Raw genomic sequence first — 25,901 nt, forward strand, 5'->3', positions numbered from 1 at the left:
GACTAATGGAACTTTAGTTTTCTCAGTTTATAGAAAACCCACTCATACAGGCAGATACATTCACCAACAATTCCCCCCCCCTTCACAACAACATGGAGTTGTTAAGACACTATACAACAGGGCTAAACTAATCTGTTCAAATGACAATGCCCTATGACCAATGAACTAAATCACATCCTCAACACTTTCTCAGCCAATGACAACCCCCTCCCCCCCCCTCCCAAAAAAAATCCAAAAAATATTGAAACCAGTAAACCACAACCCCCTATCCTTCACAACAAGGATTACTCTAAATCCATCACCATTCCCTACATCTGAGGTACCTCGGAAAAAATTACCAAAATCTTAAAAAAACATGACTTGACCATTTGTTACAGACCATATAGAAAATTGACATCCCTTATCTGCTCCACTAAAGACCAACCACTCCCCCTAGACCTACCTGGTGTATACCAGGTCCCGTGCAACTGTAAGTTATCCTACTTTGGCCAAACAGGCAGGACAGCGAATATCAGCATTTCAGAACACAAGGACTACTACATCCGTTTTCACCAGTATGGCCACTCTGGTCTTGCAGACCATGCTCTGGATACACACCACAGAATACAGTGGAAGAAAGCCAAAATAATACACCGTAGCAAGTTCAAGTTTGAAAGACTTTTCATGGAATCAGCCTCAGCCCTAAGAAACATGCCAAACCTCAACAAATTTGGTTACATGAGACTGCCCCAAATTTGGGAGGCTTACGTCAGGATACCTTCAGCCCAACGGCCAAAAATACCTACATAGCCCACTAGGGGGCACCATCAGGACTTTTAGGAAAACCATTGCTACCTCACTTCATTCTCATTTACTGTGTTTAGTACCTGCATGCACGTGTCTTTATTGTAAGTTCCTTTGAAGGTGGCAAAGTGACGTCGAAACATTGGAAATATATTAAAGTTTAAATTAAGGGGATATTAAATCCCCTTAATTTAAAACCGAATTGTTTCAAAACCGAATAAGAAACTCAAAGATCGGAATCAAAGAGTTTCATGCCAAATATAGTAAACTATAAAAGTATCGGCGGATACTAGCATAAGCCAAAGCACGTAGTACAAACTAGGGGAACTCGTAGCAAAGGTGGGTAAAGTTCTGATCACTATTCTTAGTATTTACCATAATGTAAACACAACTGCTAAATAATGTTACATCACTGAAATAAAGCCTATTGGCTCTTTATATTTAAGTAATTTAATGGGTGCACCTGTTTGACAACTCGTATAGCAATGTATATAAGTTCTTTTCACTATACCCTCAGTATTAATTTGGTCTACCTACTCACTGATGAGAACTCAATAAACTTCGAAACCAGTCTGGGTAGTGACCTTCCACCATAATGTTGTTGTGTCCTGAATAATCAAAAATTGAAAATAAAAAAATGTAAAGTATTCAGGAACAATTACCTTCAATTGTAGGCAGAGAATATTGTGTTTTGGAATGGAAATTGAAATGTACATTATAATTTAAGGCAAAACTGAAGAAATGTCTAGTCTAAGAAATGTGTGACTTAACCCGTTTGGTACAGAGTCAAATGAAGGAATTTATTTAAGGTTATTATTTAATTAGAGTATCCCATTCTATGTATTGTGTGAAAGCAAGCTGAGTGTAAGCTAAAGTCCAAGGGTCACACTTTAACCGTCCAGTACAACGTATGGCCTGAGGGAAGGAGAATGTATAAGGAAAGCGAAGCTAGAACACATTCTCGGAAAAAACGCCACGCGCAAGTGAATGAGTGCCGTGCGGTAATCAACGTAATTAAGCAAGAGAATCTCCGAGAAAGAGAGGGAAAATATAAGGGTCAAGTTCCCCCCCACAAGAGGCTTTTTTGTTTCCTGCGCTTTTGGATGTTGGCTCTCCACCTCCGCCAAAGGGATGATTCCGGGTCGGCCGTAGGAGTCATGAAAGGCTTATCGAGGTTCACGAGGCAGAGCTAGCTATCTCTTCATAACAGAATAGCTAAGCTATATTGAGTGACCGATGATATAGATGTGTTCCTGCGGTTCCAGAGAAAGACCAGAATGGCACATCGCCTTATCAACTCGGAGAACCTGATTGTGATGCTATCATAAGTGACCCAAAGAACGGTAGCCCATAAAGGTGCCTTGATGTCCAGACAAGGCTGAAGACAGAACAGAAAGTCATTCCACAGGATGGTAACGTAGAATGTTAAAGTATCTGATTTCCAATTAAAGATATGAGTGAACTCTGTAGGTTAATTTATGAATGGACAAGTTGTAGAGAACTTTAGTGATTATCCCATTTGGCAGTAACCTGTCCCTGTTTAGAAGAATGTTTCCCTAGAAAGGATCTGTATGTGAAATAACTTTGATATATTGTGAGAGATGATTAGTGACCTTGGTGATTGAGGATAAGATAATTTAAGCTGGAAAATTGTAGGTTTATAGGAACTCTATGGTCCAAGTTATGATTTATGTATTATAGCGTTAATATTGATATCAGAATTTTGCTAGGAAAGTGATTAAGTTAATCATGTACCTTATAATTTTCATGTATATCTCTTAAGCCTTAATAAATATGTTTTATATCATCTGCCTGAATCCAGCCAATTTTATGAATTCAAATAACCACTCATAAAATTACTAATGAACCTAGCGGGAGGGACATATGAATGTAGTTTAATCTTTCAGGCGACTGCATGTAAAACAAAGAGAAGTTAGAACAGTTAGATTTAGAGTTTGAAATTTTATTACTGTGTATTATTCTGAGACAGCCTCCTTGGATAAGAGTCTTATCTATCCTCTGTATTGGCTGGTGCAGCATAAAAATAAATTCGTCAATATTTAACAAGCAGACTGTCTCAGAGGACATAAATTTAGGGCCTTGTCCCATACACAGACAAAGCCCTAATGAATGAAAGGATTACACGTGACAAAATTTTGGGAGCAGCCTGAATCATGGTTTGTTTAAGAAAAAGAAAGTGATAGCTGATTTATTTAACTTATTAGAAAACTATTACAGAAGCCGGAAAGGAAGTTACTGTATGGGAGAGTGTAGATAACAGTGGTAAAGACAATAGCAACGATAGGAATATACAAAGTAGAAGAAAATATAGATATAACAATGTATAACATCATACATCTCCTAGGAGTTGTGTTTTACATTATGGGAAATACTAAGAATAGTGATCAGAACTTTACCAACCTTTGCTACGAGTTGCCCTAGTTTGTACTACGTGCTTTGGCTACACTAGTATCCGCCGATACTTTTATAGTTCACTATATTTGGCATGAAACTCTTTGATTCCGATCTTTGAGTTTCTTATTCGGATTTGAAACAATGTGGGATTTCATATCCCCTTAATTTAAATAATGTTACATCACCGAAATGAAGCCTATTGGCTCTTTATATTTAAGTAATTTAATGGGTGCACCTCTTTGACAACTCATATAGCAGAGTATATAAGTTCTTTTCGCTATACCCTCAGTATTACTTTGGTCCACCTACTCACGGATGAGACCTCAATAAAGGTCGAAACTAGTCTGGTAGTGACCTTCCACCATAATATATAACATCATACATTTCCTAGGAGTTGTGTTTTACATTATGGGAAATACTAAGATAAATAATAAATTTCCTTCCGATATCTCAGCCCTATTTCAGTTCACAATGAACTCATGCTATTTCATTTGGCAGGGAAAATTCTACAAACAAATAGAGGGGACAACCATGGGTTCACCTCTCTCCCCACCATTGGCCAACTTCTTTATGGAGACCTTTGAAGCCTTAAACTCTGCCCCACAAAAACCAACCATATGGCTTCGCTACGTTGATGGTGTGTGTTTGCTATTTGGCCACATGGCTCTAATACACTCCTCTCCTTCTTAACACACTTAAACAACCAACACCCAGAATCAAGTTCACCCTGGAAAAAGAGGAAAACAACAGCCTTCCCTTCCTAGACACACTAGTCACCTGCCAGACTGATGGAACATCTGAGGTACCTTGGAAAAAATTACCAAAATCTTAAAAAAACATGACTTGACCATTTGTTACAGACCATATAGAAAATTGACATCCCTTATCTGCTCCACTAAGACCAACCACTTCCCCTAGACCTACCTGGTGTATACCAGGTCCCATGCAGCTGTAAGTTGTCCTACTTTGGCCAAACGGGCAGGACAGCGAATATCAGAAAAACAAAACACAAGGACTACATCCGGTTTCACCATTACAGCCACTCTGGTCTTGCAGACCATGCTCTGGATACATGCCACAGAATACGGTGGAAGAAAGCCTCAGCCCTAAGAAACATGCCAAACCTCAACAAATTTGGTTGCATGAGACTGCCCCAAATTTGGGAGACATACATCATGAGACCTTCAGCCCAACAGCCAAGAATACCTACATAGCCCACTAGGGGGCATCATCAGAACTTTTAGGAGAAACGATAGTTTCCTGCTTCATCCTCATTTACTGTATGTAGTGCCTGCATGCACGCGTCTTTATTGCAAGTTGCTTTGAAGATGACAATGTGACGTTGCAAAAATATTGGAAATATATTAAAGTTTAATTTAATGTATATTCTATTGTACATTGTAATTTCCTTAAGTTATTTAGTAAGCAGAGCAGAAGGGAATTTGGAAGTGTCTGAGCCATGTTGTCTGCCCCCATTTTTAGAGCTTGTAGGAGAATTTTTATCAGCAAACTAAAGGGTTTTATTGCAGCCTGTCAAGTGTTGTAGAAATTCTCGAAATGTTGTCAAAAGATAGTTGGATATGCGAGGTGCTCTGTTAGGGATTTTATTTTAGTTACGTATCTGAGAACATCTAATGCAAGCTCTATTGCATATAGCTCTGTAAAGTTGCTACAATCTGTGTATGGTAACGTCATTCACATCTCTCGGCACCATAGACAACTGTTGGCATCAAAATGACAAAGGTAGTTTCTTTGCCTCGACATATGGACTAGGAATAGGTGATGTGCAAAATGCTTCAGGTGCAGTTCTGATGGCTTGAGAGTGAATAGGGTCTAGCCATTTCAGTGTATTCTCCCTGGCTGAGGTATAGACTTGGGACCTATAGTCAAGTTTTGATCTTATCAGTGCTCTGTACAATTGAAGCACAGAACATCTGTCCGCACCCAGTGGGTGGAAGACAGGTTGAGTAGAATGTTCATTGCTTTATGGAACTTGTCCCATAACTGACATACATGAAGGAGGAAAGTGAGCTTACTATCAAATATCAGTCCCAAGAACTTGGCTTGTGGTGTATCCGTGATTAGTGATTGTCCTAGTCAGAGATATGAGTCTGGATGAAGACCATGCCTCTGGCAGAAATGCACACAAACTGTCTTTTACTGTGAAAATCTAAATCCATTTGAAAGCTCCTATTATGAGAGATGGTCAATGGCTAGCTGCAGCTGTCTTTCTATGTCTTTCATATTACATGAGTGACAGAAGATGGTAAAGTCATCCACATACAGAGCATTACTTAATGATGGAGGACATTGTTCTGCTATCAAGTTGACCCTGATTGCAAAACGTCTCATGCTTAGAACAGAATTTTGTGGGACTCCCTCTTCTTGGTTATAGAGGCAGGAGAGGGCAGTACCCAGATGGACTTGGAAGATTCAGTTGGATAAGAAGTTTTGATAAAAAAGAGGGAGATTCCCTGTAAGGCTGAAATTATATAAAACTTTCAGTATTCCAAATCTCCAAGCAGTGTCATATGCTTTTCCATATATAAAAAAAAAAAATGATACTAGATACTTGCTTTTTTAGGAAGGCATCTGCAGCCAGACAAGATGAGCAGTAGTAGAATGATAGTTTTGGAAGCCAGATTGTGTTCTGGAGGAAAGGTTGTTTCTCTCCAGAAACCATAAAAGATAAGAGTCAACCATTTTTCCAGAATCGTGCACAAGCAGCTGGTCAGTACAATTGGACGGTAGTTATTTGGGAATTTTGGATCTGTCCCCGGCTTAGGAAACGCAATAATCGCCTTTTGCCAGGTATCTGGAAATATGCACTCACAGAAAATTCTGTTATAAAGGTGCAGCAGTTGATTCATGGCTGACATTGACAGATGTATACCATAACACAATGGATATTATCAGGTCCCACAGTAGCTGGACGACATTTAAGCAAAGCAGCTTTCAGTTCTATTTTGGTAAACAGCCTATTGTATTCTTCCATGACGTTAAGAAAACTAGATTTGTTGTTTTTGATTCTACAGTTTTGATCAGAGCTTAAATAATAATTTTTATTAAATTTCATCAAGCCAATACAGAATTATTAAAATCAGTTTGAATCATTCTAACATTTAAAATACTCAAAAACTGAACTGCATGGACATCTTATGTCTATCCTAAATTTTATTAAATTCCATCAAGCCATAGTGAACTTATTGTAAATCTATACTGTCAAAAGTTCTGTAGCTTTATGATCCTGCAAATGTGTGCATGATGCAAATATTAAATGACAAATTTTTGTAAAGATTCCGAATACGAAATCTGAATAAAATGTGACCAGCAAGAGTGCAAGAATAACATACATACATATAGAGGGACAAATAAAATGAATCTAAAAATGGTATTTCCACATCTTTTCAAACAGAAGAATGCAATATGAAAATATTTACATAATGTTTTCTAAATTTGTGACTGTTTCAGGGTCTATGATTTTTAATTGTGGAGTTGTGCCGACACTTGAACTCATGTATTATCCACTTGACATAACCATCTCTGTTGGTTGGCAATAACTGAAAATATTTACTCTCTGTAAAGAAAGCGATCTCTTCAAAATAATAGTAGTAGTAGTGTCCTAGTAAGTATAATGAAAGATAATACACTTTTACATAGCACGAGAAATGGTATTCATAGAAACTCAATTAGTGAAGTTTATGCTCACTGGATGAAAAAACACCACCCTACTGATAATGCATGCTTCTTCACAGTATCATGGCTCACCACTGAAAACTCAACTAGTATGAGCAATAATATATGAAACTTATGTTTTTGTGATGAATCCCTCATCTTTTCATTTGCTTGAAAAGGAGTTTTATTCGATCTAAGCCAATTGGAAAGAGAAGGCAGGGTAGACCTCAAAAAAGGATCGTGGATGGATAATGAGACCGGAACAGACCAATATGGTCTATACCCATAATTAGTGGTATGATGATGATGATTCAATCTAGCTACAAATTGGCCAAACAGGTTGGCATTAAATTAATACCAACTTGGTTGGCTGAGCAGATAGCATATCTGCTCTCTAACAAACAAACTGTAGGTTCAAATTCCACCATGGACATGGATGTTTGTGAATCTCTTTAGATGGGAGATAAATTTTGGCACCTAAACCTGAAGAGCTTCAAAAAAATTATATATTTGGCTTCATGTGCAGAGTTTCAAGATTATGTTGTCGTCCGGTAGCATCCTCTAGCAAGAGGGTTGCAGCAGATGAGCAGCTCTTCTCCATTTCTCTCTGTCAGTCGCTTCCATCATTCTTAAACCAGTCCATTCCACGATGTCATTAAACCACTCTCTAGTTGGTCTTCCCCGTCTTCTCTTCCCCTCAACTTTCCCTTGTAATATAGTTCTTGTCAGGTGTCCCGAAGAACCTCTCAGAAGATGTCCTGCAAATCTAGTCTTTCTTTGCATAATATTCTTTAACAGTGTTCTTTCCATCCCAACTCGTCTTAAAACTTCTTGATTTGATATTCTTTCTGTATAGTTAATCTTTTCCATCTTTCTATAACACCACATTTCCAATGCATTAATTCTTTCCATATCTCTCTTTCTTAGTGTCCATGACTCACTTCCATAACTTGCAATACTCCAAACTGTTGCTTTAACTATTCCAATTCTAACGCCTATTTTAGTGTTATTGTTTATTAAAATTCTCTTCATTTCCATAAATTCCGATTTAGCTTTACCTATTCTATTTCTAATGTCCAACTCTGAAGTTCCTTTCTCTGAGATCCAGCTACCTAAATATTGAAATCTTTCCACTTCTTCTAAAATCTTTCCACTTCTTCTAAAATCTTTCCACTACATCTTATTTTTACATTATCTCCTATTTTTCTATCCATTATCATTATCTTGGTCTTTTTTGTGTTAATTCTTAGTCCATACTCTTTACAAGAGTTTTCAATTCTTTGAATAATTTGTTGTAACCCATTTTCACTTTCTGCCATCACTACTACATGATCCGCATATCTCAAGTTATTAATGATTCTTCCGTTTATTTTTATTCCTTCTTCTACATCCTCAAGTGCCACTCTAAACATTTGTTCACTATAAAAGTTAAACAATAATGGTGATAACTTGCATCCTTGCCTGGCTCCTCTCTCCACGAGGAATTCTCCTGTTTCCTCTCAATTTACACATATTGATGCTATTTGTGACCAATATAATCTCTTTTTTAAATAATCTCTTCAAGATTATGTACAAAAAAAAAAAAAAAAAAAAGCAGCCCACTCACAGTGCTGCAGCATTATAGATTTACAGCCTATAGTACATTAGTGGGTGGGTGTCACATTCAAAAAAGTCCATGTTGCAACAGTAAGAAATATTAAAAACATGATTATAGCAATATAGAGCCAAGAGGCTATTTTCCTGGCAGCGAAATTAAGTTAACGGGATATATGAACTGAACTTACATATACCCCCTACTAACAAACTGCCAGACCGGTGAACCCATATATTATTATTACTACGATAAAGAAGCTATTTTTCCGGCAGTGTAAATTAAGTTAAGGGGATAATAAATCCCTCATTATTTTAAAGTCTGATACGATAATCTGACTAAGATAAGAAGAATTATTGGCGACTCCAAGCGTAAGTCAACACCTGGGTAGTACAACACTAGGGCAACTCAGAGCAAAGGTGGAGCAAGCTCCATCACTATCCTTAATATTTTCTCATAATGCGCAGCTCCTAGGAGATGTATTACTGTTTTACATTATGAGGAGAGGTCACTACCAAACTGGTTTTGACCTTTATTGAGGTCTCATCAGTGAGTAGGTAGACCTGGAATACCAAGGTTTAAGTGAACTGAACTTACATATACCCCTACTAACGAATTGCCAGACCGTTGAACCCATATATTATTATTACTACAATAAAGAGCCAAGAGACTATTTTTCCGTCAGCGTAAATTAAGTTAAGGGGATAATAAATCCCTCATTATTTTAAAGTCGGATACAAAACTCAGAGATCGAAATCTAAGAGTTTCATGCCGAAGAATTAGCGGCGAATCCAAGCTTAAGTCAACACCTGGGTAGTACAACACTAGGACAACTCAGAGCAAAAGTGGAGCAAGCTCCATCACTATCCTTAATATTTTCTCATAATGTAAAACACAGCTCCTAGGAGATGTATTAGTGTTTTACATCATGAGGAGAGGTCACTACCCAGACCAGTTTCGACCTTTATTGAGGTCTCATCAGTGAGTAGATAGACCTGAAATACCAAGGTTTAAGTGAACCGAACTTACATATACCCCTACTAACGAATTGCCAGACCGGTGAACCCATATATTATTAATACTATGCTAAAGAGCCAAGAGGCTATTTTTCCGGTGGCATAAATTAAGTTAAGGGGATAATAAATCAATCATTATTTTAAAGCCGGATACGAAACTCGGAGATCAAAATCTAAGAGTTTCATTCCAAAGAACTATCGGCTAGTCCAAGCATAAGTCAACACCTGGGTATGGAAAGGTCGAAACCAGTCTGGGTAGTGACCTCTCCTCATAATGTAAAACAGTAATACATCTCCTAGGAGCTGCGTTTTACATTATGAGAAAATATTAAGGATAGTGATTGAGCTTGCTCCACCTTTGCTCTGCGTTGCCCTAGTGTTGTACTACCCAGGTGTTGACTTTCGCTTGGACTCGCCAATAGTTCTTCGGCATGAAAGTCTTAGATTTCGATCTCTGAGTTTCATATCTGGCTTTAAAATAATGAGGGATTTATTATCCCTTTAACTTAATTTACACTGCCGGAAAAACAGCCTCTTGGCTCTTTATCATAGTAATAATAATATATGGGTTCACTGGTCTGACAATTCGTTAGTAGGGGTATATGTAAGGTCAGTTCACTTAAACCTTGATATTCCAGGTCTACCTACTCACTGATGAGACCTCAATAAAGGTCAAAACCTCTCCTCATAATGTAAAACAGTAATACATCTCCTAGGAGTTGCGTTTTACATTATGAGAAAATATTAAGGATAGTGATGGAGCTTGCTCCACCTTTGCTCCGAGTTGCCCTAGTGTTGTACTATCCAGGTGTTGACTTTCGCTTGGACTCGCCAATAGTTCTTCGGCATGAAATTCTTAGATTTCGATCTCCGAGTTTCGTATCCGGCTTTAAAATAATGAGGGATTTATTATCCCCTTAACTTAACATGATTATAGATTTAAATCATTTCAAAATGTAAAAATTACCTTAATAAAAGTATGAAAAGCATCCTTTTCTCTTTGGGTTTCCCAGTATACTACACCAAGAAGATGAAATGTGAAAGCACTTTCTTTTTCACTTAGAGCGTTCAATAATCTACAAGAAAATACAAATCTATGTAAATTTCTTGCATAAGATTATAACATGAAATATGTAATGAAAATAGGTAAAATAATTTTTGATAAAAAAAGAGAAAGGTTACATAAACAACTCAAAATAAAATTAGCACCTCGGCTCTTCAACGCTGAAATAATCCCATGGAAATGAACAAAACAGTTATCACTATTTCAGAATTATGGCTGAATGAATGTGATACCAGCTAACCATGACTGTAAAATGCTCTTCAGTCTGCTTTGCCAGTTTTGCAGGAAACCCAAGTTTCCAGGAGGGTAACCCAATCCTGATGTGAAAACCAAGCTAGCGAACAGTTTTATATATTTATTTTATTCATGTGGGGGTTCCCCCATTCTTCGACCGTCCCTTAGGAGTGGTCGAGTCCTCTTAATGAGGGATTAAATACTATATCCTATGATTGTAGCCTGTGTGTGTACAAGGGACCAGTTTGCCTGCTTACAGGATGAAAAACCCTGCTATCCATGTCCAAGACTGGCTAACTTGGCTATGGCTGAGAAATATCTTTAAGCTCCTCACGTTGTCGACAGGAATCGAACCTAGGACACTCCCTCACCAGGCATATGGTTGCAAAGCGCATAGTCAGTAGGCTAACCACATGGACTAGAGAACAGTTAACAAAGCAGATATTCTATAGCTTATGATAAAAAAACGGTTATTTTTGACCACGAGAACTATAGGCGATAATGACTAGTATTTAGGTTTTTTTGGTCAAATATATTTATTTTAAACTAAGTTATACCAATTAGTTTCATAGGCTGTTGGCTTCATCAGGGTTAAAATTATATAAATGTAAGAACACTTAAACACTAAAAAAACTGTTTGCACTGAAACCATAAATGAACCGAATAAACTGCATTTTTAGAAAAGCAAAAGAACGCGTACATCACACGTATAGCACGTGTATGATCTACTAGTTATTATGCAGGAATGTTCTGTAGTTGGCAGCAAAATTTAATTCTGGCATGTTGAAAGATCTAATGAGGGACTTCCAGATCTCAGGCAGAATTAATCCTTGGTTTCTATTTAGGTTTTCTTCTGAACATGGAGAACTGTTGTGGCTTCTCTTATCATTCGGGAACGGAAATGCTCCTCTAAATAGGGCATGGAGCTTTAATTCCATTCTATAACATGGTTACTCCTGGCAAAATGAAAGGCTAACCCCAATTTGTCTTCTCAATTATTATTGACGTCTCCTACATGTTCCTTTTTTCTGATTTCAAAACTTCTTGAAGTCTGGCCAATATAGTTTAAACCATAATAAATTTACTTTAATCCTTTATCCAAGTGTGTGCAAACAAAGTTTCTACCTGAAAGTATCTTCAGGACTCGGGTAAAGTGGTACAACACCGGGCAACTCCTTGCAAAGGTAGAGCAAGCTACCAACACTCCTATCTTGTGCTTGGCTCCCACTGAAGAGACCTAAATAAAGGTCAAAACTAGTCTGGGTAGTGGCCCTTCCCTTAATGCATAACATTATACATATCAGCAAGGAGATGTATTTTGCATTATGGGAGATACTGAGATAGGAGTGTTGGTAGTTTGCTCCACCTTTGCAAGGAGTTGCCCGGTGTCGTACCACTTTACCCCAGTCCTGAAGATACTTTGTTTGCACACACTTGGATAAAGGATTAAACTAAATTTATTATAGTCTGACCAAGTGAAAAATAAACTTTCAACATAGTTTAAGCCACACGAGCAAGGTATGTTGTAGACTCCGGAATATTTGAAAAAGGATGACTACTTGGCTAAAAACAATTTCAAAACTTCAAGAAGTTTTGAAATCAGAAAAAAAGAACACATAGGAGACATCAATAATAATAGAGAAGAGAAATCGGGATTAGCCTTCCATTTTGCTAGGACAAACCATATTATAGAATGGGATAAAAGCTCCATGCCCTACTTAGAGGAGGATTTCCACTCCCGAATGATAAAAGAAGCCACAACAGTTCTCTGTTCAGAAGAAAACCTAAATAGAAACCAAGGATTAATTCTGCCCGAGATCTGGAAGAACATCATTAGATCTTTCAACATACCAGAATTAAATTTTGCTGCCAACTACAGAACGTTCCTACATAATAACTAGTAGATCATACACGTGCTATACGTGTGATGTACGCATTCTTTTGCTTTATAAAAATGTAATTGTATTCGGTCAATTTATGGTTTCAGTGCAAACAGTTTTTTAGTGTTTAAGTGTTCTTACATGGGGTGCTTAAGGGTCAAAGCTGTATAACTGAGAGGAGACCTCCAGATAGCCTTTAAAGGAATGTGGAGAACCGACCATGGCTTCTAACCTAATGCCCAAACCTCGCCTTCTCGTGGTGCACCCTGTTGGGTATCTACCTGGATACTGAACGAACGAGGATGGGCTGGCAATTTGGGATTTAGCCGATCAAATTGTAATTCTTATTGGTTCACCAATAAGAATTACAATTTGATTGGAAAGAAAGAATCTGAAAAAACACCCCAACTCAACATCACCAGAGTTAAAGATCGGTACTATCAACATAAGAAGCCAGAATGGCAAAGAAATGGAGCTAGCTGAGGAATTAGATAATTATCAGATCAACATAATAGGGGTGATTGAAACAAAAAAGACAAAAACTGGTGAGATCTTTCTGAGCAAAAAAAATATAAAATGTTATATTCAGGTAATGACAATCAAGGAAAAGAGGGAGTAGCCATTGTATTCCACACTAAATACGAGGTTAATCTTCTTGAATGGCAGGCAGTCTCAAGTAGAGTGATGTGGGCAAATATCAGAATGGGGAACTGGACAATGAGACTTATTTGTGCCTACGGTCCCACTGAAGGTTCTACTAAATCAGAAGTGGAGGAATTTTTTGAGGATTTAGAGAAAGCAACTGACACAATGAAAAAGGAAAAGTTGGTCCTTCTTGGGGATCTAAATAGCAGAGTAGGAAATGATTGTCAGGCATACAAAAATATATTAGGAAAATTTGGAGAAAAGAGCAAATCTAATAATAATGGCAAATATTTGTTCAATTTCTGCTCAGGACATGGACTGATTATTACTAACACCATGTTCCAACATAAAAATGTGCACAAATTCACATGGAGAGAAGAGGCAAGAAATAATTAAAGTCTCATTGACTATGTTATTGTTGATAGTGATGCTTTCTCCCTGGTGCAGGACACCAGAGTGTACAGATGATTTGAAATTGGAAGATCACTATTTAGTCTTGAGCAGAATAAAATTGAATTTCATATTGAAAAGAATAACATGTAAGAAAGTTTTAAAGCGAACAAAAGTTGAGCAGCTCTCAGATGTGAACTGTAGACTAAAATACACAAAGATTATTGAAAAAAAAAATGAAAGAGTTTGAGAACAGGAACCAAACTTTAGAGATTCAGTGGCAAGCCTTGAAGAAAACCTTGATTGATTCAGCCAGAGAGGCATGTGGAGAGGTTGTCTGCAAGGATAGAAAAATCAGAACTCCATGGTTGACACAGTAAGTTAAAGAGGCAGTGAAGGAAACGAAGAAAGCATATCAAAATCAAAATTCTTGGCAAATAAGTCAGCTTGTGCTCTTAGAAAATACAGAGACAAATGCAAGAAAGCTAAACACTGTGTAAAACAAGCTAAACAAAAGTCAGAGGACTTTAGCAAGAACATAGAAAATAAATATCAAGAAGGTGGCAAAATATTTTGGAGGTTGTTGAAGAAGCTTAGAAATGGAGGAAAGAGTACTGTAAAAGGAGTTAGAGATGATAAAGGTGACATGAAAACAGGAGAAAAAGATATCCTTGAAGTATGGATTAATTACTTCGAGAAATTGCTAAATGAAACAAGCAGTAATAGCACAGTGGTAAAAAACACTCAACAGGAATATAGTCAGGAATTCACATCCATACTTGAAGCAGAAAAAGCCATCAAAGGCTTAAAATGTGGAAAGGCAACAGGAGTAGATGATATTCGACCAGAAATACTGAAGTATGGTAGTATAAAAGTCTTGCAGTGGCTACACTGCATAGTTCAGAAGGCCTGGACAGAGGGACGAATTCCCGATGATTGGAGTAGATCTCTCATAGTACCCACATATATAAAAAGGGAAATAAAATTGAATGTGAAAATTACAGAGGTATTTTCCTACTGAGTGTTCCTGGTAAGATATATGCAAGTATACTTGAAAAACGGTTGAGAAGAATTGTAGAAGAAAAGCTTGGTGAAGAACAAGCTGGATTCAGGTCAAATAGAGGCTGTCAGGATCAGATCTTCACTTTACGACAAATAGTCGAGAAAGCATGGAAATATAAAAAAGATCTCTATTTGAGTTTTGTAGATCTGGAAATGGCATATGATAAGGTGCCAAGAGAGAAGCTATTCAATATGCTACAGTTATATGGTGTCAATGAGGCATTATATCAAGCAATACTTAGTCTTTATTTGAGTTGTAAGTCAGCAGTTAGAATTGAAGGAAGTACAGGAAGATGGTTTAATGTTAAATCTGGTGTGAGACAAGGATGTACATTGCCCCCTCTGTTATTCATTATCTATATGGATCACATTATGAAGGAAAGTGGTATTAAACATGATATCAAAATTGGAGATGTTAATGTCAGCTCTTTGCTTTATGCGGACGATGTTATACTTATTAATAAATCTGCTACGAGTCTGCAAGATTCCTTGACTAAATTGAATAACTCTTGTAATAGAAATGGTATGAAGGTCAGCAATAAAAAGACAAAGAGAATGAAAATAGGCAGAATCATTGAAAATGTCAACTGCATTGTGAACGGAGAACCTGTGGAACAAGTAAAACATTTCAGCTACTTAGGCATGATTTTTAGTGAAGATGGTAAATTAAATATAGAAATAGACAACAGAATCAGCAAAGCTGGAATGGTGGGAAGTCAATTGAATAAATTCATATGGAATAAGAGAGAAATTAGTCGGTACACTAAATTAGCTGTATACAAGACAGTGTTCAAACCAGTTTTAACTTATGGATCTGAGAGCTGGGTCAGAAGTAAAACACTTGACCAAAGACTAGAGACCGCAGATATGAGAGTCCTGAGAAACATTATAGGCGTGAACAGATGGCATCAATGGCAATCATATTAAAAACAAGGATGCTAGGAAAGAACTTGATATTTTCAACATCCAGGAATGCGTTAGCAGAGCTAATCTCGGGTGGTATGGTCACTTAAACAGAATGGGCAAAGAAAGATTAGCAAAACAAGTGTTCTCTGCCAGGTTGGCAGCAAAATGACCCAGAGGAAGACCAAGATATAGGTGGATTGATAGGTACAAAGTGCCTTAGATGATAGAAATATAAGATCTGATAATGTTGGAGTCTTGACAAGTAACAGATTGATTTGGAGGAAAATTGTAGATATGAAGTTAGTAATGATGTAATTTTTTTTCATGTAGTACTATCATATCCTGTACACCCCTTGAGGGTACATGGCAGGAATTTGATGATGATGATGTTCTTACATTTATATAATTTCAACCCTGATGAAGCCAAAAGCCACAGTTGGCAAAACTAGTTGGTATAACGTAGTTAAAAATAAATATATTTTACCAAAAATACCCAAATAGTAGTCATTCTCTCCTATACTATAGCTTACTTATGTATATTGTGATGTAGCTTATGTTTTAATTCATAGATATGTATTCCTGATGATGACCTTAATATAGAGGTCAAAACATTGTTACTTTTTCTTAGTTGTAAGTAAAGTAATTGCTCTAACATTTCATTTTTGCCTCCATGAATCTTTTAAAGTAATTACTCCAAACATCAAGAGCATTTTCAGTTTTCTTATCACCTTTATCAACACTGATACATTTTACTGTGCTCTTTTCTCCATTTCTGAGCTTTTTTTTGATAGCCTCCAGAACACTGGATATTTTCTGATATCAATCTTCTGTAAATGTAGCTAATCAGAAGAATTAGCTAACTGTAAATGTAGCTAATTGGGAAGACTTATCAGTCTTTACATGACTTCTGTTTAGCTACATTTACATATCACTTTGCTTTCTTCCATTTTTCTTTTATTTTCTCTCAGCGCACATGATGATTTACTTCCTAGATAGTTTCATGACACTTCCTTCTTTTCAATGACTGCTTCTTTAACTTCATGAGTTTCTGATTTTTCCTTTCTTGCAGACAATTTCATTACATGTCTCTTGGCTGATCAATCAATGCTTTTTTTGTTTTTTTTTCAAAATCTGTCACTGAGATTGCAAGGGTTGATTTTTTTTTTTTTTAATTCTTTCATTTTTTCCCCCTTAAATATTTATATATTTCAGTCTACAATTCAACTTTGACAGATGCTTGAATTTGATTCTTTTTAAAATTATCAAATATATTTTTCTTTTCAATATGAGATTAAATTTTATCCTGCTCAAAACTAAATGGTGATCACTTTCTATCTTGAATCCCCTGTATACTCTAATGCCCATGCTATCAAGATATTCAATGAAACTTTTATTTCTCGTGTTTTCTCTCCATGTGAATTATTTGTGCACATCTTCAAGTCCTGAACGAAATTCCAGTCAGTACTTACCATTATTATTAGTTTTGTTCTTATCTCCAAATTTTCCCAACATATTTCTATATATCTGATATTCATTTTCTTCTCTGCTGTTTAGATTTCCAACAAGGACCAACTTCCCATTTTCTTCATGTTAGCTGCCTTCTGTAATGATCTGAAAAATTCCTCCACTTTTATCGTTAGTTTAACCTTATGTGAGAACAAAGTTCAAATAAGTCTCATTGTCTTGCTCCCCATGATGTGTGTCCACATCACTAGTTAATATCGTTTACCATTCAAGAAGATTATCCTCATGTTTAGTTTTGAGTACTATAGTTATACTTCCTTTCCATGATTGTTATTGCCTGAATATTATATCTTGTGTTTTATTATTTAGAGGAATCACACGCCTCTTTTTGTCTTCTCTGTTTTGATGCCACTAATTATGTAAATATGGCACTACTCTAATACTTCAAACAGTTCCATTAATTTCTTTTTTCTTTTTGTTGATACTTCTTATGTTGATGATGCCTATCTTGAATTCTGCAGCTGCTGAGTTGAAATTTGTTCTGGTAGCTGATTTTTCATTTGCCATGGTTCCCTAAGGAAAACAGCAGGCCTTGCTTAATTGAGCAATACCCTAACCTGAAATTTCACAATGTTGTACTATCATTTGTTTTAAGGGAATACAGACTACAATTTGGTTGGCTAAATTTCAAACTGCTGGCCCATCCTTGTTCATTCACAAGGTAAGGATTTCACATTCGGCAGAATCTGATTGGTTCGGTTCTCTGAACTTTTATGTGGAGATCTTCTCCTAGTTATCTAGCTTTGTCCCTTAAGCAACCCCTACAGGATACTATGATAGTACCATATGATAAGTTTACATTATTACTCTCTCTCTTCCTATTAACAACTTCCTCCAAATAAATTAGTTATTTTCAGGAACAGAACATTGTATTCTTAGGCACTTCATGCTGCATCAATCCATCTAGATCTAGGTCTTCTTTTGGATCTTTTGTTTGTTTTTTTTCTGTTATAAAATACCTCTTTTGCTAACTTTTCCTCTCCTGTTTTGTTTAAGTATCCATACCAATTTACATTAGCTCTGCTCACATGTCCTTGAGTGCTGACAATATCTTGACAATCCAGTGCAAGTCTTCATGATTCCTTAACTAAACTGAATTTAGTCAACTCTTCCTACAGAAAACACTATTATAGCAAACCCATTCACAAACCCTTGTTAAGTCCTGACCAAATCTCAATGTTAAAGAAAATTCAAACAATTTGTGTTGTTCTTATAAGTTTGCTATTTTTAATGCAAGTCGATAGCTGCTGTAACAACTTTTACTTAAAAATCTTCATTAAAAAGTCAGAAACTATGAAAACACACAGGACCATAGAAAACATCAATTGCATTTTAATGAAGAAACTATGTATACAGATTCTTAGTGCAAATGATAAACTTAATTTAAAAATAGATAATAAAATAAGCAATGTGTTAGTGTGGTTGGGAGCTAGCTGAATAAATTTATATGGAAAAAGAGAGAAATTAACTAAAACATGAAACTAGGAGTAACCAAGAAGTGTTCAAATCAAATTTTAACTTACGGATTTGAAAGTTTAGTTAGAATAAAACATTTGAACAAAGACCAGAAACTACAGATATGAAAGTAATGAGAAAAATTAGCAGAATAAAGAGATGACATTCACAGCAGAATCACATTAAAAATAAAGCCATTAGAAAGGAAACTGATACTGTTTGTATTCAAGAAATGTATGAGTAGAACTAATCTAAGTTGGCATGGTCACTTAAACAGATTAGGAAAGAAAAGCAACACATTTTTTATTATTACTGATTTATTTATTTATTTATTTTTTTATCAGGATGGAATTAAAAGATTCAGAGGAAAACCAAAACCTTTGTGGATTGATGCAGTTTCTTAGAAAAACGAAATGCAAGATCTGTCAGCATTGTGGTCCAAACACATTATAGATTAATTTGGAAGGAATATATTGTAGGAAGCTAGTAATGTAAACTAATCGTGTTGATTAAGTTGCATATCAAAAATTTGATGATGATGATGATATTTTTATATTTCTGTTCTAATTATTTTATTTAGGAAGCACTTACCTGGATGGTTTACATGTTTCATGTTAACATTGTATTTGTGTAGGTATCTTGCTCTTACATCTTCCAATGATGCTTTTTATGTTAATGGTGGTGTAGACTGTTCCAGAAGCTGACCCATTATTTGTGGAGAGAAGGGATGAGGGGCTAAAACCACCTTATTTAATACCAATGCTTTGCAGAAGAGGATAATACAATTAACTGATGATCCCCTGGTTCAGAGACTTATTCTAATCATGCTCTCACAGACATTCAGTTTCTCACAGACACATCTGACTTAAATGTGTCTCTTCAATGGGTATTTTCATGAACAATATTCTGCTGAATGACCACTATTATTCCTGTACTTTTTTTTTTTCTTCCAAATACTGCCTCTGTTCTCTGGAACAGTCTTCCTTTCACTGTGAGAAAGAAAGCCTGTGAGGAAGACTTTCTTTCTTTCTCCTTCTCCTCTTGTTCATACATACAATGTGCTATAAGTTCTGCAATTTTTCATTAGCAATGTGATATGCAGTTTTTTTTTTTTTAAAATAATGTGACAACCTCATTAGATGCTCTGATTTAAAGTGACTCCAAAATTTTAGCATGCAAGCAAGCACTCACACACACACAATGTACACAGGATAAATTATATAGTAAAAGATTCATATTTTAAATTTTAAACCAACTTATGAATTATTATTATTATTATTATAAAAAATGCCAAAGAAAACTAACTAATCTTACTGTTTTTCAGCTTTTGGGTATTTCTTTTGTAATAGTAATATATGTCCTTCATATTGTAATGTCTCCGAACAGCTATCCAACTTTTCCTGAAGTTCCTTGCACATCTGTCAAATTATGCAAACATTTTATACATAGTTTGATAGTCCTGAGACACTACACAGCAAGAAAACAATAACATTATAGTATATGGCATATACACTGAATGACCACTTTATTAAAAACACTTTCCCATTTAGGAAAATAGACCATTCCAGAAGATGCTGAGTCACATGGCTGTAGTTTGCTTTATATGTATCTGGCAGACAGGGCATCCGACAGTTTTTTGCTTATGATGCATCAGAATGGGTAAAAGGCATGACTTAAGCAACTCTGAGTGTGGTATGATAGTTGGTGCCAGACATGCTAGTGCAAGGTATCTCAAACATCTACTCTGGCTGGCTTTTCATGAAAAACAGCGTGCCAGGAGTGGTGTAATATCCAGACAATTTCAAGCCAATGGCAGTCCTATGGATGGAAATAGATCATTGATGCACAAGATCAGAGAAGGACAGTAAGGATTGTGGAACATGATTATGAGGGGACACAACCAGTCAAATCACAGCTCAGCACAACATTGACTGTGGTCAGAACACCTAAAAGTGCACAGTTTGCCACACGCTGTCATGGATGGGGTACAGGAGCAGACAACCATCCTGGGTCCCAGTGCTGTCAGCAAAGAACAGGAAGATGTGGCTTTAGTGGCCACATGATCACAAACAATGAACACCTGATGGCTAGAAAAGTATTGCCTGGTCTGACGAGTCCAGTTTTGTACTGTATCAAGCTGATGGCAGAACCAGAATATGGCAGAACAACTTAGGCCATGGACTCAAGCAGCAACAGCTCATGCTAAGGTGGGAGTGTAATAGTGTGGGGAACGTTTTCTTTGCACGTGTTAGGTCTCCTGATACCAGTTAAACATTGCCTGAATGCCACAGCCTATCTTGACATTGTCACTGATCGTGTTCACCCATTCATGGTTGCAGTTTACCCACTATCAAATGGATACTTTGAGCTAGACAATGTGCCATGCCACAAAGCACATAGAGAGTTCGAAGTAGTTCGAGGAACATGACAGCAAGTTTCCTTTACTTCAGTAAAGCATCTCTGGGATGAAGTAGAATGAGCATTTCTCAGTAGCACCATTGTAACAGCATGGACAAACATCCCAGAGGAACTTTTTAGCACCACTTAGCTGAATCAATGCCACAGACAAATTAAAGATATCAAGAAATTATGTACTTGGTTTAATCCTTTATCCAAGTGTAAGCAAACAAAGTTTGCACCTGAAGTATTTTCAGGACTGTGGCAACTCATATAAGGAAGCTAAGACTTCACATCACTTGCCTAAGTATCCCTTAATGCAAAGCACATCTCCTTGAGGAGATGTATAATGCTATGCATTATAGGATACTAAGGCAAGTGATGTGAAGTCTTAGTATCCCATAATGCAAAGGACATCTCCTTGTGGACATGTATAATGCTATGCATTATGGGATACTAAGGTAAGTGATGTGAAGTCTTAGCTTCCTTATACGAGTTGCCCCAGTCCTGAAAATACTTCAGGTGCAAACTTTGTTTGCATACAATTGGATAAAGGATTAAACTAAGTATATAATTTATTGGTATCTTTAATTTATAGTATAACTAAGTGAAAAAACTTCCAACAACTTTCTCTAATCCAGATTAATTTAATAATAAGGTGCGACACCTTTTGACAACTCATATATGAAAGTATGACTTCTGCATTACTTCAATCTTAGTATCACTTCTGGGTCTGGCTTCCACTGAAGGGTTCTTAATAAAGGTTGAAACCGGTCTACCTACTCACTAATGAGACCCCAATGAGGGTGGAAACTGGTGCAGGGCAGATCTGGCTTTGGGAGGCTCTGCTTGGAAGTAGGTCTTTGCCTGTCTCTGAGTGGGGCCTGAGATTATGGCTCTGCTTGGTGGTGGGGTGAGCCTGCCACTGGGTAGAGCCAATGCTGAGAAGTTCTTCTCGGTGATAGGGTGAGCCTGTCATTGAGTGGAACAACGCTGAGTTGGGTGATCTTTCGGGATCGTCTTATTTTTAGAGCCCGCTTCACCTATACAAAAGATTGAAACCGGTCTGGGTAGTGACCCTTCCCATAATGCATGTCACGTCAGCAAGGAGATGTGCTTTCATTATGGGATACTAAGGCAAGTGATGTGAAGTCTTAGCTTCCTTATACGAGTTACTCCAGTCCTGAAAATACTTCAGGTGCAAACTTTGTTTGCTTAAACTTGGATAAATTATTAAACCAAGTATATAATTTCTTGGTATCTTTAATTTATAGTATAACCAAATGAAAAAAGTTCCAACAATGTCACAGATAACATGGCCATTCAGTGTGTGTGTGTGTAAAATATAAATATAAAAATCACACTTGTCTTCCCGTTGGTGAAATGCATGTGTCTGTGGTTCCATAACAGAGGTCTGCAAATTTTGTCTCACTCCTCCCCAACACACACATACAGAAGCAGTACTAGTTTTATTAGCAATCACTAACAGTTATATGAATTATTTATGATTTATATAATAAAGGTGATGCAAAAAAATAATAATAATAATAAGGATATGCTGATTGTCTTGAATATCCTTAGAAAAGTTATCAATGAGATATGCAGTGATAGAATATATTCAAGATGAATGCAATCAGAGTACATACATATCAATATTTGAGGTATGGAATCTAAAATGTAAAAAGGAAGCTAGATTAGATTTGACCAGAAATGTTTAACTCGTTAAATTAGAGGTCACGGTCACATAACAGGACACAACATTGTCATATATGGACAAGGAATTTGTTAACATGTTTCTTGAAAAGCAGGAGAGTACATTCATTGGGAAAAATGGTGAAAAGATGGTATTGAGAAAGCTGTTCCAAAGAGGTAAACAGAATGAAGGAAGATCAAGTTGGTTCAACATGCTTGGAATTTCAACTGTGCATAGATGTTGATTAGTGGCTGCTCATATTCTTACATGATTAGAAGAAAGCAGATAAATGTCATTTCAGTGGAACAGTACCTATGAAAGTATGTATATAAAAAAATAATAATAAAGATATATAAAATAAATAAAAGGTAATGTAAAAAACAATGTCTATGAGAAAGTAAGTGAAGAGTGTCTGAGTGGAACCAGTTTTTTTAGGCAGATTGCTCTCCTCTGTATACAATCATGAATTCTTAGGAAGGACATGGGCACATCATCCCAAATATGAGAAAAATATTCCAAAATCTGTCTATAGTGGAATTTACAAAGTATCAGGAGTTGAGCAAGAGAGAAACAGTGTTTTGAATATAAAAACATACTAAGTGTTTGGGAGGTTCTGGGGAGGCTAAGACTGTTCATGCCAAGATAAGATAGACATGAAAGACAACTCAGGAGAAAAAACGACATTGATTGGAGACTGGAACATCAAAAGTTAGAAAGACTGAAATAAAATCTTTCCTCTGGATAAAAAGACAAGACCATGTTTTGATAGTACTGAAATTCACTAGATTATGTTCATCCCACTTGAGAATGGTTATGAGATCAGTGTTTAAGACATAGGTTATGGAAAATCTTGAGGATTGAATCATTTGAGTTCCACAAAGCTTCTCTCAAATGAAAGTGAGAAATGGAGAGTACTATCCAAAACAAAACTATGGATAGATTTGGGATTAAAGAGAGAAGGTTGCTGATGTATAGAAGGGGAAGGAGAGTACAGAACAATGGCTGCTCTGTCACTGAAAAAGAAATTTGATGACAGGAAGCCATCATGACACAGTGAATGACCAGAGAGGAAATTGGCAATTCAATCACAAAAGTCAAGAAAGACCATAAGCTGGAAGCATGGTAAGAAGGCCTTGCTTTCAGGCATGGTCAAATGCCTTGGAATATCAAGAGCAACCACATGAGTTTCTTCAAATCTTTCCATGGCTTAGGTCCATCAAGTTAGAGAGGTCTGATGTAGAGAAGAGTGACACAGTCAACAGGATCCATGGTGGTGATTACTAGTTAAATTATGGGTCTTAAGATGGTGAAGAAGCTAGCTGTTAATAACCTTCATGACTTTAGAGGGTACTGAGGTGACTATGATGAGACAATAGTTTGATGGTCGACTTTCATATTTTTTCATATTTATAAGATAAAAGCTTGTATAGGTGATACAGAATGGATGTCAATTCTGGAAGTCACGTTTTTAGTGCAAGCAGACAGATATCACATGGACCAGGAGACATTAGTATCAAGACTACCGAGAATTTTTCTGATATCCTTCTGGTGAAAGATCAGAGGAGGCATAGTGTGAGCAATTTGAGGTAAAGGCAATTTACTTTGATTGTCTATACAAGAGTCAGAAGAAAAGATTGCCAAGACTTATCTTTAGGTGATGTCATCATGGTATCAACAGCATGTGAGAAAAGTGGAAACAAGGAAGGGCAGAAAAATTACATCCAAATATTGTCAAAATAGTGAAAATATTAATGCAATATTAATGAGTTATTAACGCAATGAACTGAGAATAAACAACACATTCTACCAACATAAACAAAATCATAAAATAACACACAAAGGGTAAGAAACTTATCTACAATAGGCTATATAGTAACAAATAGAAATGTTAGACATAAAGAAATAATTGATATCTAAGTTCTAACATCAGCTGATAATAGGAGCTAACAAAGCATTACTTATTGGAGAATTGAGATTCCGAAAATAAAAAAAAAAACAGTACAAACAGATTAGTAAGATCAAAGAAAGAAAAACGTTTAAGGCAGACTGTTACAGGAAGATAGTATTAAAACATTATATCAACAAAGGATAGAAAAGCAGTTTAACGAACACAATTTTTGTGAAAACACAGAAGTGAATGAAATCAGGAAAATCTATAAAAATAATATTATATGAGCAGCATATGAAGCCTCAGGAAAGAGAAAACAGTTGGAAATAAAGGAAGAGATTGTCTTCTTGCTACTCATAAGTGGTTAAACTACTGGCACAAAAGAAAAATGAAGTTGTTTTAGAATACTAGAAGATAAATCTAATGAAGAAAAGTATAAAAGGTACAAAAGCTATATGAAACTATATATATGTTAATATATGAAACCAGCAACGATATCTGGAAAATAAAAACAAGAATTCTGGGATAACTACTCAAAAACAGCTTGAACATATGCCACATAGAAGCAAATATGAAGATTAACTAGAAACCAAAGAACTGAATTATGTAAGTATACACACATATCCATAATTGAAAAATATGTTGGGAAGAACACTTTCCAACACTGTATGAAGATGAAGATAAAATAACATTACCTGACAACCTGAAAGATGATGAAGACTTAGAAGTATCATCAATAACAGAAAACATTTTAAGAAAAATTAGAAATAGAAAAACAGCCCGAAGAGACAAAATATAGAATGAGTTATTAAAATAACGAGAAAGAGAGAAATAGTAATTCAATTAACGATGTTATTAAAAAGAGTCTCCAGCTCAGTCGGTGTAGACAAAGCCCTGGGTTCAATTCCCATCGATGTTGTGAGGAACCTTTATCTGGTCTCTTTTGACTAAAGATGAGTTAGCTGATCTCATACAGAGGTAGAGGGTTTTTTCATCTGGAAACTCAGATTTTTTCATCCCTCAGAACAGGCAAACCGGTCCCATGAACACACATGAATTTACAGCCATGAATACTTATTACAATATGTGGAAGAAATAGGGTCCTCACCACATGTCGTTATGCCCGTAGATAACTATGAGTCACATCATGGTAGTCGACCTCCTGGATAGAAGACGGCAGGAAATGAAGACAGAAATCTTCATTTCCTGCCAGATTTAAAATTGCAAGTGACCATCACTTAGTTTTAAGTAGGATAAAAATGAATATCACATTAAAAAGAACAG

The 25,901-nt window shown here is 36.3% G+C and overlaps 1 protein-coding gene across 1 annotated transcript in view; it reads right to left on the bottom strand.

The window, feature by feature from the left end:
- LOC150108611 (tetratricopeptide repeat protein 37) overlaps window positions 1–25,901 on the bottom strand; it is a 485,241-nt gene that overhangs the window by 338,994 nt on the left and 120,346 nt on the right. The window contains exons 12-13 of the mRNA XM_090416072.1: window positions 19,954–20,057; window positions 10,448–10,556 (exon numbers count right to left, since the gene is read on the bottom strand). Of these exons, the coding sequence (XP_090272198.1) occupies window positions 10,448–10,556; window positions 19,954–20,057 (213 nt within the window). The remainder of the gene's footprint in view (window positions 1–10,447; window positions 10,557–19,953; window positions 20,058–25,901) is intronic.

The sequence above is a fragment of the Typopeltis vanoorti genome, chromosome 3 (assembly GCF_054136105.1).
Source record: "Typopeltis vanoorti isolate ZY-2024b chromosome 3, IOZ_Tvanoo_1.0, whole genome shotgun sequence".
NCBI lineage: Eukaryota > Metazoa > Arthropoda > Arachnida > Uropygi > Thelyphonidae > Typopeltis > Typopeltis vanoorti.